Raw genomic sequence first — 13,345 nt, 5'->3', positions numbered from 1 at the left:
AATACGTGTTTCGTGTCTTTGGGTCTTATTTCTAATCAGAGGACTTGCAAACCTGTGTTTCCAACTTTATCTTATGACTTTAGGTACAGATCTGTTATATTTCTAAATTTCGATTCAGTTCAATAATAATTGAGTGCTTTCTATATGACAGGATTTGTCATGCAGACTGGGAGTCTAATAATAATAAATAAGAGGGTGGTTTTGTCCTTTACAGGCATGCCTGAGAAATAGGGGCATACGTAGATGAAGGAAGGACAGAGTCATGATGTACTTGCATTGAAGGATCGTCAAAATTAAAATGTTCTGTCTTCTCAAAACCTGGGTTCCGGGGCTTCCCTGGTGGCGCAGTGGTTGAGAGTCTGCATGCTGATGCAGGAGACATGGGTTCGTGCCCCGGTCCGGGAGGATCCCACATGCCGCGGAGTGGCTGGACCCGTGAGCCATGGCCGCTGAGCCTGCACGTCCGGAGCCTGTGCTCCGCAACGGGAGAGGCCACAGCAGTGAGAGCCTCGCGTACCATAAAAAAAAAAACAAAACAAAAAAAAAACACCTGGGTTCCATCTTCTATCTAACGTCTTGGACTTGTTTGCCTAGGTGCTGGCTAATCCACAGGCATAGTTCACAATTCTATCTTCATTCAGAGAATTTTCTAAGTAAAGCCACATTGAAAGAAAGCCATTATAAAATGACAAATTTTGAAACTATTGACTATATTTTATACTCTAATTTTATTTCATAATACATTAGAAATATTCCATCTTCTAAGTCAACCAGTCTAGAAATATTAGAATTACCTTCTCTCTAGCTGTTTCACTACCCACATTCACTCTGGTGCTTAATTTTAGCCATTCCCACTGTAACTGCTTTAGTTAGGGTTATCTTATATTCTCCTCTATTGCAAGTCTCCTACTGGATTCAGCTGACACATGCCTGGTTTTGTTTGTTTCACGCATAAAGATAGATCAGAATTTGTCTCTTTCATCCTTCTATATGTTCAGACATTTATTAATGTCTACATCATAAAAACCAAATACATTAGTATTCAAGGACCTTCTTAATTTTGTCGAAATCTGCTTTTCCAGCCTTGTGTCCCACTATACTCTCCATGCACTCCGCTCTTCAGATAGCTTGGAGTTTGCGAAGTACCTCAAAAAACCAGGGATATTCGGACCTATGCTTTCCTTCACCTATATTCCCTCTACCTCCTTTGCTTATTAAAATTTCATTCTTCCTTGAAAGCTGATCAAGGGACTAAGTAAGCATTACTTTTCACCTTCTACTAAAATCTTATATGGTTTTCAGTGTTGCAGATATGAAGAAAAGTTTTTCTAATGTATTATAAGGTATAATTATCTTAGTATACGTTTACTCATAAGAGTCTCAAAATTGTGATTTTACTCTGGCTTTCTTCCTTTGTGGCTTTATTTAGAAAAATCCCTGGATGAAAATAGTTTTATGAACTTTGTCCATGGATTAGGCAATATCTAGGCAAGGAAATCCAACCGAATAAATATCTACCTCATTTCCCTTCCTCCTGTTTAATCTGTGGGGCTTCCTTGTCTGGGAAAGGTTTCTGACGGTCTATTTCCCCATGACCTTTCAGCTTCAAGTGCCCTGGCAGCTTACCTTTTACATTTCAACCTCAGCTAAGTGGCCCAGTACACACAGAAAAAAGAAAGTTCTATAGTGCTTGTTTTCCCATTCCCTGCCCTCTTTTCTATATGGCATGTCAGTTGCTACCCATTTAACACCAGTTCTACCTAGTGAATGGAGATACATGCTTTCCTTGTAGTACAAATTTACTATCTGTAAATAGTAAATTTACAAGTGACAGGTTTATTCTTCATTCCTAATCAGAAATAGATTCTAATCTCTAGTCTTTCTTTATGACCCCATAACACTGGGATCCCCCTAAAATATTTTTATATAATATCTCTAATATGTATTATATATTTTATTATTACATAATTTGAGCATTATAATTGAAGACAACTTGCAAAAAATACAAAAGTAGAAGAAAAAATTAACCATATTTGCATTACGCAGAGACACTCACCATTAATATTCTAATATATTTCCTTTTACTATTTCTTTGCTATTTTTGTCGTCTCCAACTCATCATGAAGTAAATAAAATACTGTAAAGGTAGCTTCTGGAGGATCCCCAGCAGTATAGAATAGGCTTAGCACAAAAGAATCTATTTTGCAGAGTTGTAAACTCTAAGCTCCCTACCTCATAAAAACATCTCTACAGTGATCATCTTTCCCACTGATTACATACCCTCTCAGGTTTTTTGTGTGTTTATATATGTACATGTATATATGTATGTGCTTAGTTTTGGGGTGTTGACACAAAAAGATAAACTATCATATTTTATTGATTGTGAGGTACATATTTTTCCATGTTTTAACATGTTTCAGATCATGATGAAACTTGTAACTTATGGTATGTAACAGTGTAATTATATTTTTTATAAGCAGTGCATAAAATAATGGTGCATCTTAAAATCAATGGCACCTTAGGTTCTGTAAATTATATTTGCAGAACATTTGAGTAATGAGCAATTACTTCCACTTTTGTGGGTATGAAAAGAAAATAAAAGCAACAAATGGTAAATAAATACAATGCAGTAAGGTCCAAGTTTGTTAAAATTTTTAGGCACTTTTCTTTTTGTTAAATTGTTTAGGCACTTTTAAACACTATTGTAAAAGTATAAATTTGTATAAACTTTTAGTGGAAAAGGCAACAGCATCTACCAAATTATAAATTGAATATAGCTTTTGCACAATTCTAATTTTAGAAATATCTCCTAGAAATATCTGAACCAGTATATAAGGATGCTCATGAGCCACTGTCTGGAACTGAAAAAAATAAATGGAAGTAATCTATGTATACACAATAATGGGTTAAATATACTGTAGTCAATTCAAAAAATTAAATACTGTGCATACATTAAAAAGAATGAGGTAGGGCTTCCCTGGTGGTGCAATGGTTGAGAGTCCGCCTGCTGATGCAGGGGACACGGGTTCGTGCCCCGGTCCGGGAAGATCCCACATGCTGCGGAGTAGCTGGGCCCGTGAGCCATGGCTGCTGAGCCTGTGCATCCGGAGCCTGTGCTCCGCAACGGGAGAGACCACAACAGTGAGAGGCCCGTGTACCGCAAAAAAAAAAAAAAAAAAAAAGTAAAAGAAAAAGAAAAAAAGAATGAGGTATACAGATGAAGAAATGTGGAAACAAGCCAGAAAATATTATCAAATATAATAATGAGACAGAACAGTATACTAATATGTGTTTGCATATGCAAACGATTTTGGGGAAGATATTCCCAAACCACTGGTGGTGGTTTAAAGGGCAAGGGTCATATTATGGAGAACTTTTGTTTTATATTTGTCATACTTTTATATTATTTCAACATTTTACAATGATAAAGTGTAATTAGAAAATAAAAATCTTTATATTTTTCTTCACTATAAAATTATGGGAAAAAAGAATTTGTTGTTCAAAGGAAAGATTTGTTATTCAATTCCCTAAAACAGTCTCAGAAGACAAAAAATAATTTATTCAACAAGTGGTGAGGTAGTTCCTAAAACTTAAGTTCATTGGTAAAATAAAAGCCTAAATATAGGCATGTAAAATGGGACAGTAAGAGAGACACCATAGTAAAGATTCAAAGTGAGTACAAAATTGAAAGTTTAGTGTATAAGTTTCAAAGCAATTGCATAAGGCACTTTACATATAAAACTGGCTCTGGAGCATCACCTTATAGTTTACCAGTCATACTACATCATGGCAATTCCTGGCAGAATGTAAGTGGATCCTGAATTCTGAAATCTATCATAGACCCTCTAAATGGAAGCTATCCAAATTGTTATTAATGGCGAGATCAAGACAGAATGCATTTGGTTATTAAATTACTTTGGAAAAGAACAGAAGTCAGGTTAGCATCTTTTTATTCGATCTTAAATTTCTGCAAATAATTATAATCTAGACCAAAATATCCCATTGTGCAACTACTTCAAAACCTTTATATTTTCTTTCACTGTAGATATCAAAGTCTGGGTTTTGAATAAGTGAGTGCCTATGTTTATCTAGAATAAACATGTTAATTGAAAACAGTCAAGCTTATCTCCTCACAGGGGGCAAAAATTTTCTATTTCCTCAACTTTGGAGAGTGAATCAGATGATAAGGACCCAAAAAATCCTTGGAGCTAAAATGTCCTTGAGAAACCATCTGCTTCATTATTTTAATTCTGTTGTTTATGCTAAAATAATCCAATGATAGTCTTAACTGCTTAGAGTTTAAATGATTTTAGGAGAAATAGATTAGTTTATGTAGTGGGTATAATTCATGTTTCTGAAGAGTAATGACATTATGAAGACTCCCCAACTGATGATAATTTATTGCATTATTAAATACATAATTTTTAAAATTTAAAATAAAACATTCTTAGTGATTAATTTCAAGCTTTAACCCCCTAATCAAAATATTCTTACTTCCCTATATCGACCTGGGTCAAATGTGAGTTGTGGTTGATGATCTGTGTAGGTAGTGATTAAAACAGGACAAACAAATGAGATAGACAAACAACTGTCATCGGGTCAGTCATGGACAGACACTTTCTGAGTAGGAGCTGCTATCTGGTAAGAGGGACAATTCAAGTCTGCACACCAGATTCCAGGCTGTCAGAAAGCAGCAGTCCACACATCCTCTGATTCAGAAGTCACAAAGAGTTTCGGGTAGAGGCAATCTGATGCCTGGGACAATTTAACAGGTAGTAAAACTCTCTTTGATGGACCTGTGCTGTCAACTGTCTGTTTGCTTTCAAACTAATCCCCTGCCTTCTTCATGCTCTTTCTTTGGCTTCTGAGTAGATTTGGTCAGTGGCAAACTGTTGGAAGACTGGGTCGCCAAAGGAAGACAGAAGCTCCAGTACATCTCTCCACCAAAACTGTGGTGTATGCTCCATGGTTTCAGATCCCACTGGAGAGATCGTTTTGGTTCTAGCTTTCACATGATGTTTGAGGCTCCTGGCCTGTGATAACAGACACATCCCTTGTTACCTTTAATCTAGGGACTGTAGCCCCAGATATACCAAGCCAACTTTTGCTCAAGTTGAAATGGCATTGATTTTGTTATGGGGCCAGTTTTACTCTAGATTGTAAGCAAAAAGAAGGATGATTTTGCTCCCTGTCATCAGAAAACTCTCTCTGTCCTGGAATAAGAAACTTTAGGTCGGGCATTGCTATTAAGACATAATAACTAACATTTGAAAAGAAGTGTACAACTTAAAAGTACATCCATATTATTATTTTCAACTTACTGTGGGATAATATCTTGTGTACAAAATGCTAAAGTGAAATTGATGTATAAATCATATCATCATACTTACACATATACGATGAAGCATCTGTGGGTGCTTTCTGAGGATAATTTTTCAATGAATAGCACTTTCCTGTTTTCTCTTTCTCAAATCAGGCTAATTGCTTGTGGGGTATTTCATTTGTTTCTGAACATAGGTGATGACTTTGGATGACTCATGGAATTAGAAGTGGTGGCAACTGATAACCATTTCATCATCTCATATTCTTGGCTGTGGATTAATGAGAATCCACAACATACCTATTGGAAAAGCTTGCACAATATTGGACTCAATTACAACATATCTCTCCTAGGTTGTTAGAAATTTCCTCTTACATGAGCCATTGTTGGGGCAAAAAGACCTTGACATTTTCTAAAAAATTAAGCACACATTCTCACCAAGTACATTTTAAATTTGATTTATGATGGCAATAATCATGCACTATAACCCCCAAATGGGGTGAGGCCAAACATAAATTAGACTACATGATTTTGAATGATGTTTTAGTTTTATAGATCCTAGGAGTTTCTTTTAAAATCAGTGTCTACACACCTAGTCAAAGACTAAATAATACAAAAATTTTTAATGTGATTTCAATTCTTGAATTGACACAAAATGTCACCTTTCTAAAATGTTTTATTATAAATTCTTCCCATAGTATTCCCACTGCTTCTCTTATATTTTCCAGAATTTCTCTTTACATGAGACGTTATTTCAAGACACTCTAATATTTAAATACATAGAAGGCAGGAGGTTATAAAATTGTTTATCAATTTAAGATCTTTTTCATTTTTTTCTCAAATTGTTTTATTTCTCTTTTAGTCTATTCACCTGGGGTTCACTTGCCATCAAACCACTTCTTGCTCTTTTGAACAACCTATTTGCCTTCCTTGCTACTGGATTCCTCAAAGTTCTATTTTCTGCCAGTGATGTACATTTAGCAAATCCTCTTCATTTGCATTTGCTGTACCACATCTCACTATTTGGCAAAGCCACCAAAGCTCTCTTTTATTGATTCCTGACCATCCACCAACTTACCTGCAGTATTGATTTACCAATAATATCAAGCAGTTTAGTTCTGCTACTGAAGAGTACCAGCTTCCCCTCACTGACAGGAATTCCAGAAGGAGCTAAAAATTATCATTGGGCTGAAACCATTTTTCTGCTCTGCCTTAAGGAAATGAGTTATCCTTTCATTACCCTAGTTCATGTTTCTTTTTCCTTCTGTTTTTGAAAGTGGTTGTTCCCATTGACAGACTAGCCTGTCTGTCTGGTTTAAACCTGCAAATGTTTGATCTTTCCTGCCTTTAGCAATATTCCTCCCTTTGCAAAAATATCTAACTCATCTAGAACTGATGGCTCAATTCACAAGAAAACTTTATTACTAAGCCAGATCATCTCTTCTGAGCTCCTTTTCCAAAGCTTAAGGCTAGAATTTGCTATACCTGATTCCCTGCGCTTTAAATTGTGATATATCATTCAGAACTTTAGTCAGGGAAAGAACGCCTTCTCAGCTTCGGTTTGTGTCATACAATGAGTAAGGATTTTGCTCATCAGGACTTTTTTTGCAAAGTTGAATACTCGTGAACAAATGATATGTAAACAATGATAATTTTTAAAAAATTGATATGGTTAATACATTTTCACAAATTAAATTGTTGAATAGTGGCTGTTTGTATTATGTACAACTAGTTTTGTCACATAAAGAGTAATCCCGGCAATTTCCTTTAACAAATGTACCTACTTTTACATTTATTGGAGAAAGGTGTCAGTATAGTGGACACTTGGAGATTGGTTAAACATTTTGCTGGAATTGAAATGCATGAATTTTGTTACTTTAATTCATTCAGATTACTGTTTTACATAAACATGCCACAAGACTAATCTATAAACAATGAATATGAAAGTTTTAGATTAACTATCATATATGGCTTACCATGTTTTCTTGATGTTTTTAGAATTTTATGGCCCCTCCTGGTGTCTGAGCCCAGCAGATAGAGGATTATGTCAAGCCAATGAGAGCAGATTCTACTACAATTCAATCATTGGGAAATGCCGCCCATTTAAGTACAGTGGATGTGGAGGGAATGAAAACAATTTTACCTCTAAAAAAGCATGTCTTAAGACTTGTAAAAAAGGTATAGAGGACATTCTTCCTATTAATTCACTAGTGTTTAAGATAATAATATTGAAATTATGAATGAATTTTATTCTATGAAAGTATGAAATGAGTTCTATTTATGATAAGGAACAGTATTATGATTTAACTAAGTGTCCCCTTTTCAACTACATTTTGATAACATTGCCAGATATGTTAACTGTAATTCCTTTTAATATGTCTTCATAGAAAAAAATCAATTTTAAACAAAACATTTTATTCTTTTAATATTTACATACTGAGCTTTCATTTTAAAGGATTATACCAAAATATCTTTAAGCTTTCTAATGCACAAAACTTTAATGTAATTATTTTCTTCTGACAATAAAAATGTTGCATATTTATAGAGTATTAATATGTAAATAAAAATCATCTATAACTCCACTAACCATATATAACCACATGTCCACTTTAATTAGTATTATTTTGTAGCTCAAGGTGAATAATAAAAATCAATAACGTTTACCCATTTATGCAAAGTGACATCCTTAGGAAGAGGTTGTTTACACAAAGATATAGACAAATTAAATACTTTTAAACCAATTACATGTATTTTGGTTTTAAACATTAAAAGATAATTTGAAGAAATTTTAGATTAAATGTTTTATTATGTTGTTGCTTTATCATGCATAAATTTATTTATCTTCCTTTTTAGGTTTCATCCAAAGAATATCAAAAGGGGGATTAATTAAAACCAAAAGAAAAAGAAAGAAGCAGCCAGTAAAAATAGTATATGAAGAAATTTTTGTTAAAAAGATATAAATTTGTTACATTACAACATTATTTCTACTAAATATTTTGGATAAAACTTTTCATTATGATTCCTATTTTTTCTCTCCTGAAATCTTTTTAATGAATTTTTCATGAATTTTCTATGCATATATTATCTGCTATTAATGTATTTGCATCAGGGTTCCTTTTCTTATCTGGTCAAATTGCTTATTCTATGGCTATAACTTATTAACTGTCTACTATGAACTTATTATTCTCTCAATCCCTTTCTAACTATCTGCCATTTAACTACAAGTTATCATACTACTGACATCAAATCAGTCCATTTTACCATTTGGTGATCATCCTATTTGAGAATATGTTGTCACTTATTTGTTTTGATCATGTATACAATTATATATTTTATAGCCTATGTCCAGATTAAGAAATACAACAATTAAAGATCAAGTGGTTTTGGGGTTTCACAGCTAAAATAGTGGCAAGCATCTTCTTCTGATAAAGATCACTCAATAGTGCATTTGGAAAGAGCTGGTAATAACAGAATTCTGCCATGTGATTCCCTCCCTAGACATACTTTTTCTCCTTTTGCATTAACCAGTACCTCAAACAATCTTGAGCCAAACCATATCTGAACAAAGAAAGTCAACTCTATGTCATGTGCCTGCCTGATTTTTTTTTTTTTTTTTTTTTTTTTTGCGGTACGCGGGCCTCTCACTGTTGTGGCCTCTCCCGCTGCGGAGCACAAGCTCCGGACACGCAGGCTCAGTGGCCATGGCTCACAGACCCAGCCGGTCCACGGCATGTGGGATCCTCTCGAACCGGGGCACGAACCCGTGTCCCCTGCACCGGCAGGCAGACTCTCAACCACTGCGCCACCAGGGAAGCCCTGTCTGCCTGATTTTGATTGATGTAACTTTTATTTGCTTATGGCTGATCATATCAGTAAAGATGGCTGAATAGCTGTGTGTTAAATACAGCTCATGATAAGAAAAAACTTGGTGGGAAAGGAAATTTCTTAGTGGCAATCAAAAGGAAATTGTTTATGTCTTCCTAATTTTATTGCTTGACAAAATTTTCTCTTACCAAAAATAGCAAGTATATTTAAAACTCCTGAAACCTATTCATTTATAATTAGGCTTTGCACACAAAGCAACCAGTAATTCACGCTTTTAAAACAAAGTCATGTTATTTCTGTAGAAAAGGAAGAGAAAATTATCAGCAAGGAAGATTCTACTAGAAAACATATGTGTTATTCACTCTCAGGCTTTTAACTAACATTTCTCTGGAGTTAATTCAGTTTATCCAGATCTATACCTTTCCTCCTCTGCTGAGTCATGTACAGTCTGACATCTCAACAGCCTTCTAGATATTTCAGATTCTATGATGTTCACTTCAAATTTCACGTTAAAATTTGAACTTGTCATCTAGAAACAACTAACCACTTTATCCATTTAGTTTAGCTTAATTACTTCTCTCTAGCAATAGTATCATAATTCTGCCTGCTTCTCAGGCTTGAAAGTTTGAACCCATTTTGATTTATTTTCCCTCATATACTACTTCCAATCAGTCTCTAAACACTAACGCTTCCTTTTTCATAAAGTTCATCTAACTCCCAGGCTTTTTACATCTACTTCATTCTTCATATCATTATTAACTTAATTCTTTTCTTTTTAAAATTTTTTCTTAAGCTTTATTTTTTTTAGAGCACTTTTAGGTTCACAGCAAAATTGAGAGGACAGGGCTTCCCTGGTGGCGCAGTGGTTGAGAGTCTGCCTGCCGATGCAGGGGACGTGGGTTCGTGCCCCGGTCCGGGAGGATCCCACATGCCACGCAGCGGCTAGACCCGTGAGCCATGGCCACTGGGCCTGCGCGTCCGGAGCCTGTGCTCCGCAGCGGGAGAGGCCACGACAGTGGGAAGCCCGTATACCGCAAAAAAAAAAAAAAAAAAAAAAAAAAATTGAGAGGACATTTCAAGATTTCCCAAATAACTCTTGACCCTACACATGCACAGCCTCCACCATTATCAACATCCCACAACAGAGTGGGACATTTATTACAACTGATGAAACTACATTGAAAAAACATAATCATTCTAAGTCCATAGTTTACATTATAGTTCACTCGGTGTACATTCTATGGGTTTGGACAAATGTGTAATGACATGATTCCACCATTTATAGTATCAAATGAAGTATTTTCACTGTTCTCAAAACCCTCTGTGCTCTACTTATTCACTCCTTTTCCTTCCCCGAAACTTGGCAACCACTTAAGAATTAATTCATATATTTCTCCACCACCACTCAAAATTCCTTCGATGACTCAGTAATTGGTACTTAACCCCACCCCATCCCCCAATTTTGATATATTTATATATATTTTTGGACTTACCTACACTACTCTTTCATGATTATTTCAATTTAGTTAAAGTGGTATTCACTGATCACTGAATATATGTTTAATTACTTAGTTTATGCATGCTGATTTTTTATTTAAAAATATGATCCCCTCCAGGCCATTCATGTGAAGTCAGGGTACAGCTGATGTGAACTATAAAATCACTGTATTTTGAGGCATAATATGAAAAGTTCTAATATACACTCTATGGTATAAAAATTATATCATTGCAAAACAGTGTCAATTTGTTCACTTAAGAAAATTTCTATATCTTGATTTCAAATATTCATACATAAGTAACTGCCTTAAATTGAGTCTCTGCTGTGGAATTTGGAACTTTTGGAAATCAAAATCTCTTGTGAAATATTCCTGTTGTCTTTTATACATGGATAGCAATGGCTTTAAATAAATTGTAAAGTCTCCCTAGGTCAAGTTGCAAGTTGCTACCAAGGACATATAAACAGCACAGTGGTGAGTTGACTATTTTCACCAACAACTACTCATGGCTCTTCATTACTTAGTCAAGAAAGACACACACTGAGAGATGGTTTGCAGTGTTTAATGCATGTGAATATTATGTTTACTGTGTTTTTAAATAAGATTGTCACTGGTGGTATTGTTTTCCCTTATTTTGCATAATCAAATGCATCTAACTGTGAATTTTATATAGAATTACATTATACAGCATATAATGCTATTTACTGACTTTGTTCAAAATTAACCATGTATGCTGAAAATTGCTCAAATGATTTTATTTTTTACAGTATAAGAAATAAAATATATTATCCTGAATAATAAAGTATGACTGTTATACTCATGAGTTTTTTATACTTCAAAAAATAAAAATTAATGCTTTTCAGTTATTCCAAAGATAAAGAGTTCTAAGACAAAGAAAAAAAATTATTCCACAAGCTCCACTCTACTTACCTCCTTTAATTGGAATTTGCAAATAATCCTTTCAGTTATAAATGGGTATCCATGTATTATGATTTCTTACTCAGCAAATTAGTGTGCTATGCCTTATAATCCATATATTCTACATTTAATTCATTCCATATATATTTCTACCAATCATCTCATATAATTGTACAAATATGATAATATATTTAAATATATCATACGACAATATATTATATAAATGACTTCCAATCCTGACTATTGAAGGTGGCCTGTCCAATTTTTATACCAGAAGAAGGAAGAAAATGACATTAAAGTAACCAACTATTTAGGGGACTTTCTGATTTTTTCACCAGTTCTTCCAGCTCTTGTCTGGTTTTTATGAAATTAGCATTTGTATTTACTTTCTCCAATTTTTGACTTTTAGTTCTTTCTCAAGGACTTGAACATGGACACATCTTAGTTGCCTTCCCTGCATCCTGCTTTTCAGAACAGGAAACCTTGATCTTGTCAGCCTCTCAGGCCCAACCTCTGAACTATTCTAACCACATAGCTGAAGTCTTGGCTAGAATTATTTGGACGATTTTTAAAGGGAGTAATACTACATGATAATTCATCTTACCAAAGAGAGAGAGGTGCACAGGCATTTAATCATATAACGTAACAATAAATAAAATAGAGCTTTAGGACAACGGATATGATCTCCTCATCAATTTGCTTACAAATGAGAAACATTCTGGCCCACACAGTCTGAAACAAAACAGGGATATTTTTTATCACAAAATTGAAAAGGTCAAAGGTATCTGACTGCATTATGGTTGGATTCAGGGCCTCATATTGTCATCAGAATTCAATCTATCTTCACTTCTGATTCTGCTGCCCAATATTTTTTGCCTTTATTTTCTAATCTCACAGGATTTCAAAATGACTTCTAGAATTTAAGTCCCACATCCTCTCAGAGTAAAGTTTTCTAGAAAAGTGTGTACTCTCTTAGCTAAAAGAATTGAAATAAAGTCCTGACCTCAGGCATGATCCATGAAAGAAATAATTGATAAGCTAGATTTCATTAAAATTAAAAGCTTCTGCTCTGCAAAGGAAAATATCAAGAGCTTAGAAGGCAAGCTACAGACTGGGAGAAAATATTTGCAAAACATACATTGGATAAAGGACTGTTATCCAAAATATACAAAGAACTCTTAAATTTCAACAATAAGAAAACAAATAACCCTATCAAAAATGGGTCAAAGACCTTAACAGACACCTCAAAGAAGATATACAGGTGGCAAACAAACTTATGAAAAGATGCTCCACGTCATATGTCACCATGGAAATGCAAATTAAAACAACAGTGAGCTACACACGTATTAGGATGGTTGAATAAGGTACACTGACACCACCAACAGCTGGAAAAGATGTGGTAAAGCAAGAGCAACTCATTCATTGCTGGTAGGAATGCAAAACAGTATAGCTACTTTGAAAGACAGTATGGCAATTTCTTACAAAACTAAACATACTCTTACTATACCATCCAGGAATCATGCTCCTTGCTGTTCCCAAAGAAGTTGAAAATGTACGTTCACATAAGAACTTGCACACAGATATTTATAGCAATTGTATTCATGATTGCTAAAACTTGGCAGCAACTAAGATGTGCTTCAGTAGATGAATGGATAAACTGTGTTACGTCTAGACAATGTGATATTATTCAGCACGAAAAAGAAATGAACTACTAAGCCATGGAAAGACATGGAGGAACCTTAATTCATATTACTAAGTGAAAAAAGCCAGTCTGAAAAAGCTACAT

At 34.6% G+C, this 13,345-nt stretch overlaps 1 protein-coding gene across 2 annotated transcripts in view; it reads left to right on the top strand.

Annotated features, from left to right (window-relative positions):
• The window catches only part of TFPI (tissue factor pathway inhibitor), a 68,139-nt gene extending 59,200 nt beyond the window's left edge, over positions 1–8,939 (top strand). For both annotated transcript variants that reach the window (XM_081242105.1, XM_081242106.1), the window contains 2 exons: positions 7,319–7,498; positions 8,174–8,939. In XM_081242105.1, coding sequence (XP_081098231.1) covers positions 7,319–7,498; positions 8,174–8,280 — 287 coding nt within the window. In that variant the 3' untranslated portion in view covers positions 8,281–8,939. The remainder of the gene's footprint in view (positions 1–7,318; positions 7,499–8,173) is intronic.
• Positions 8,940–13,345: the final 4,406 nt, after the last annotated feature.

Source organism: Mesoplodon bidens, assembly GCF_964165515.1.
Source record: "Mesoplodon bidens genome assembly, chromosome: 8".
NCBI lineage: Eukaryota > Metazoa > Chordata > Mammalia > Artiodactyla > Ziphiidae > Mesoplodon > Mesoplodon bidens.
Note: the sequence above shows the minus strand (reverse complement) of the source record. Positions and strands in the feature narration are given on the sequence as shown.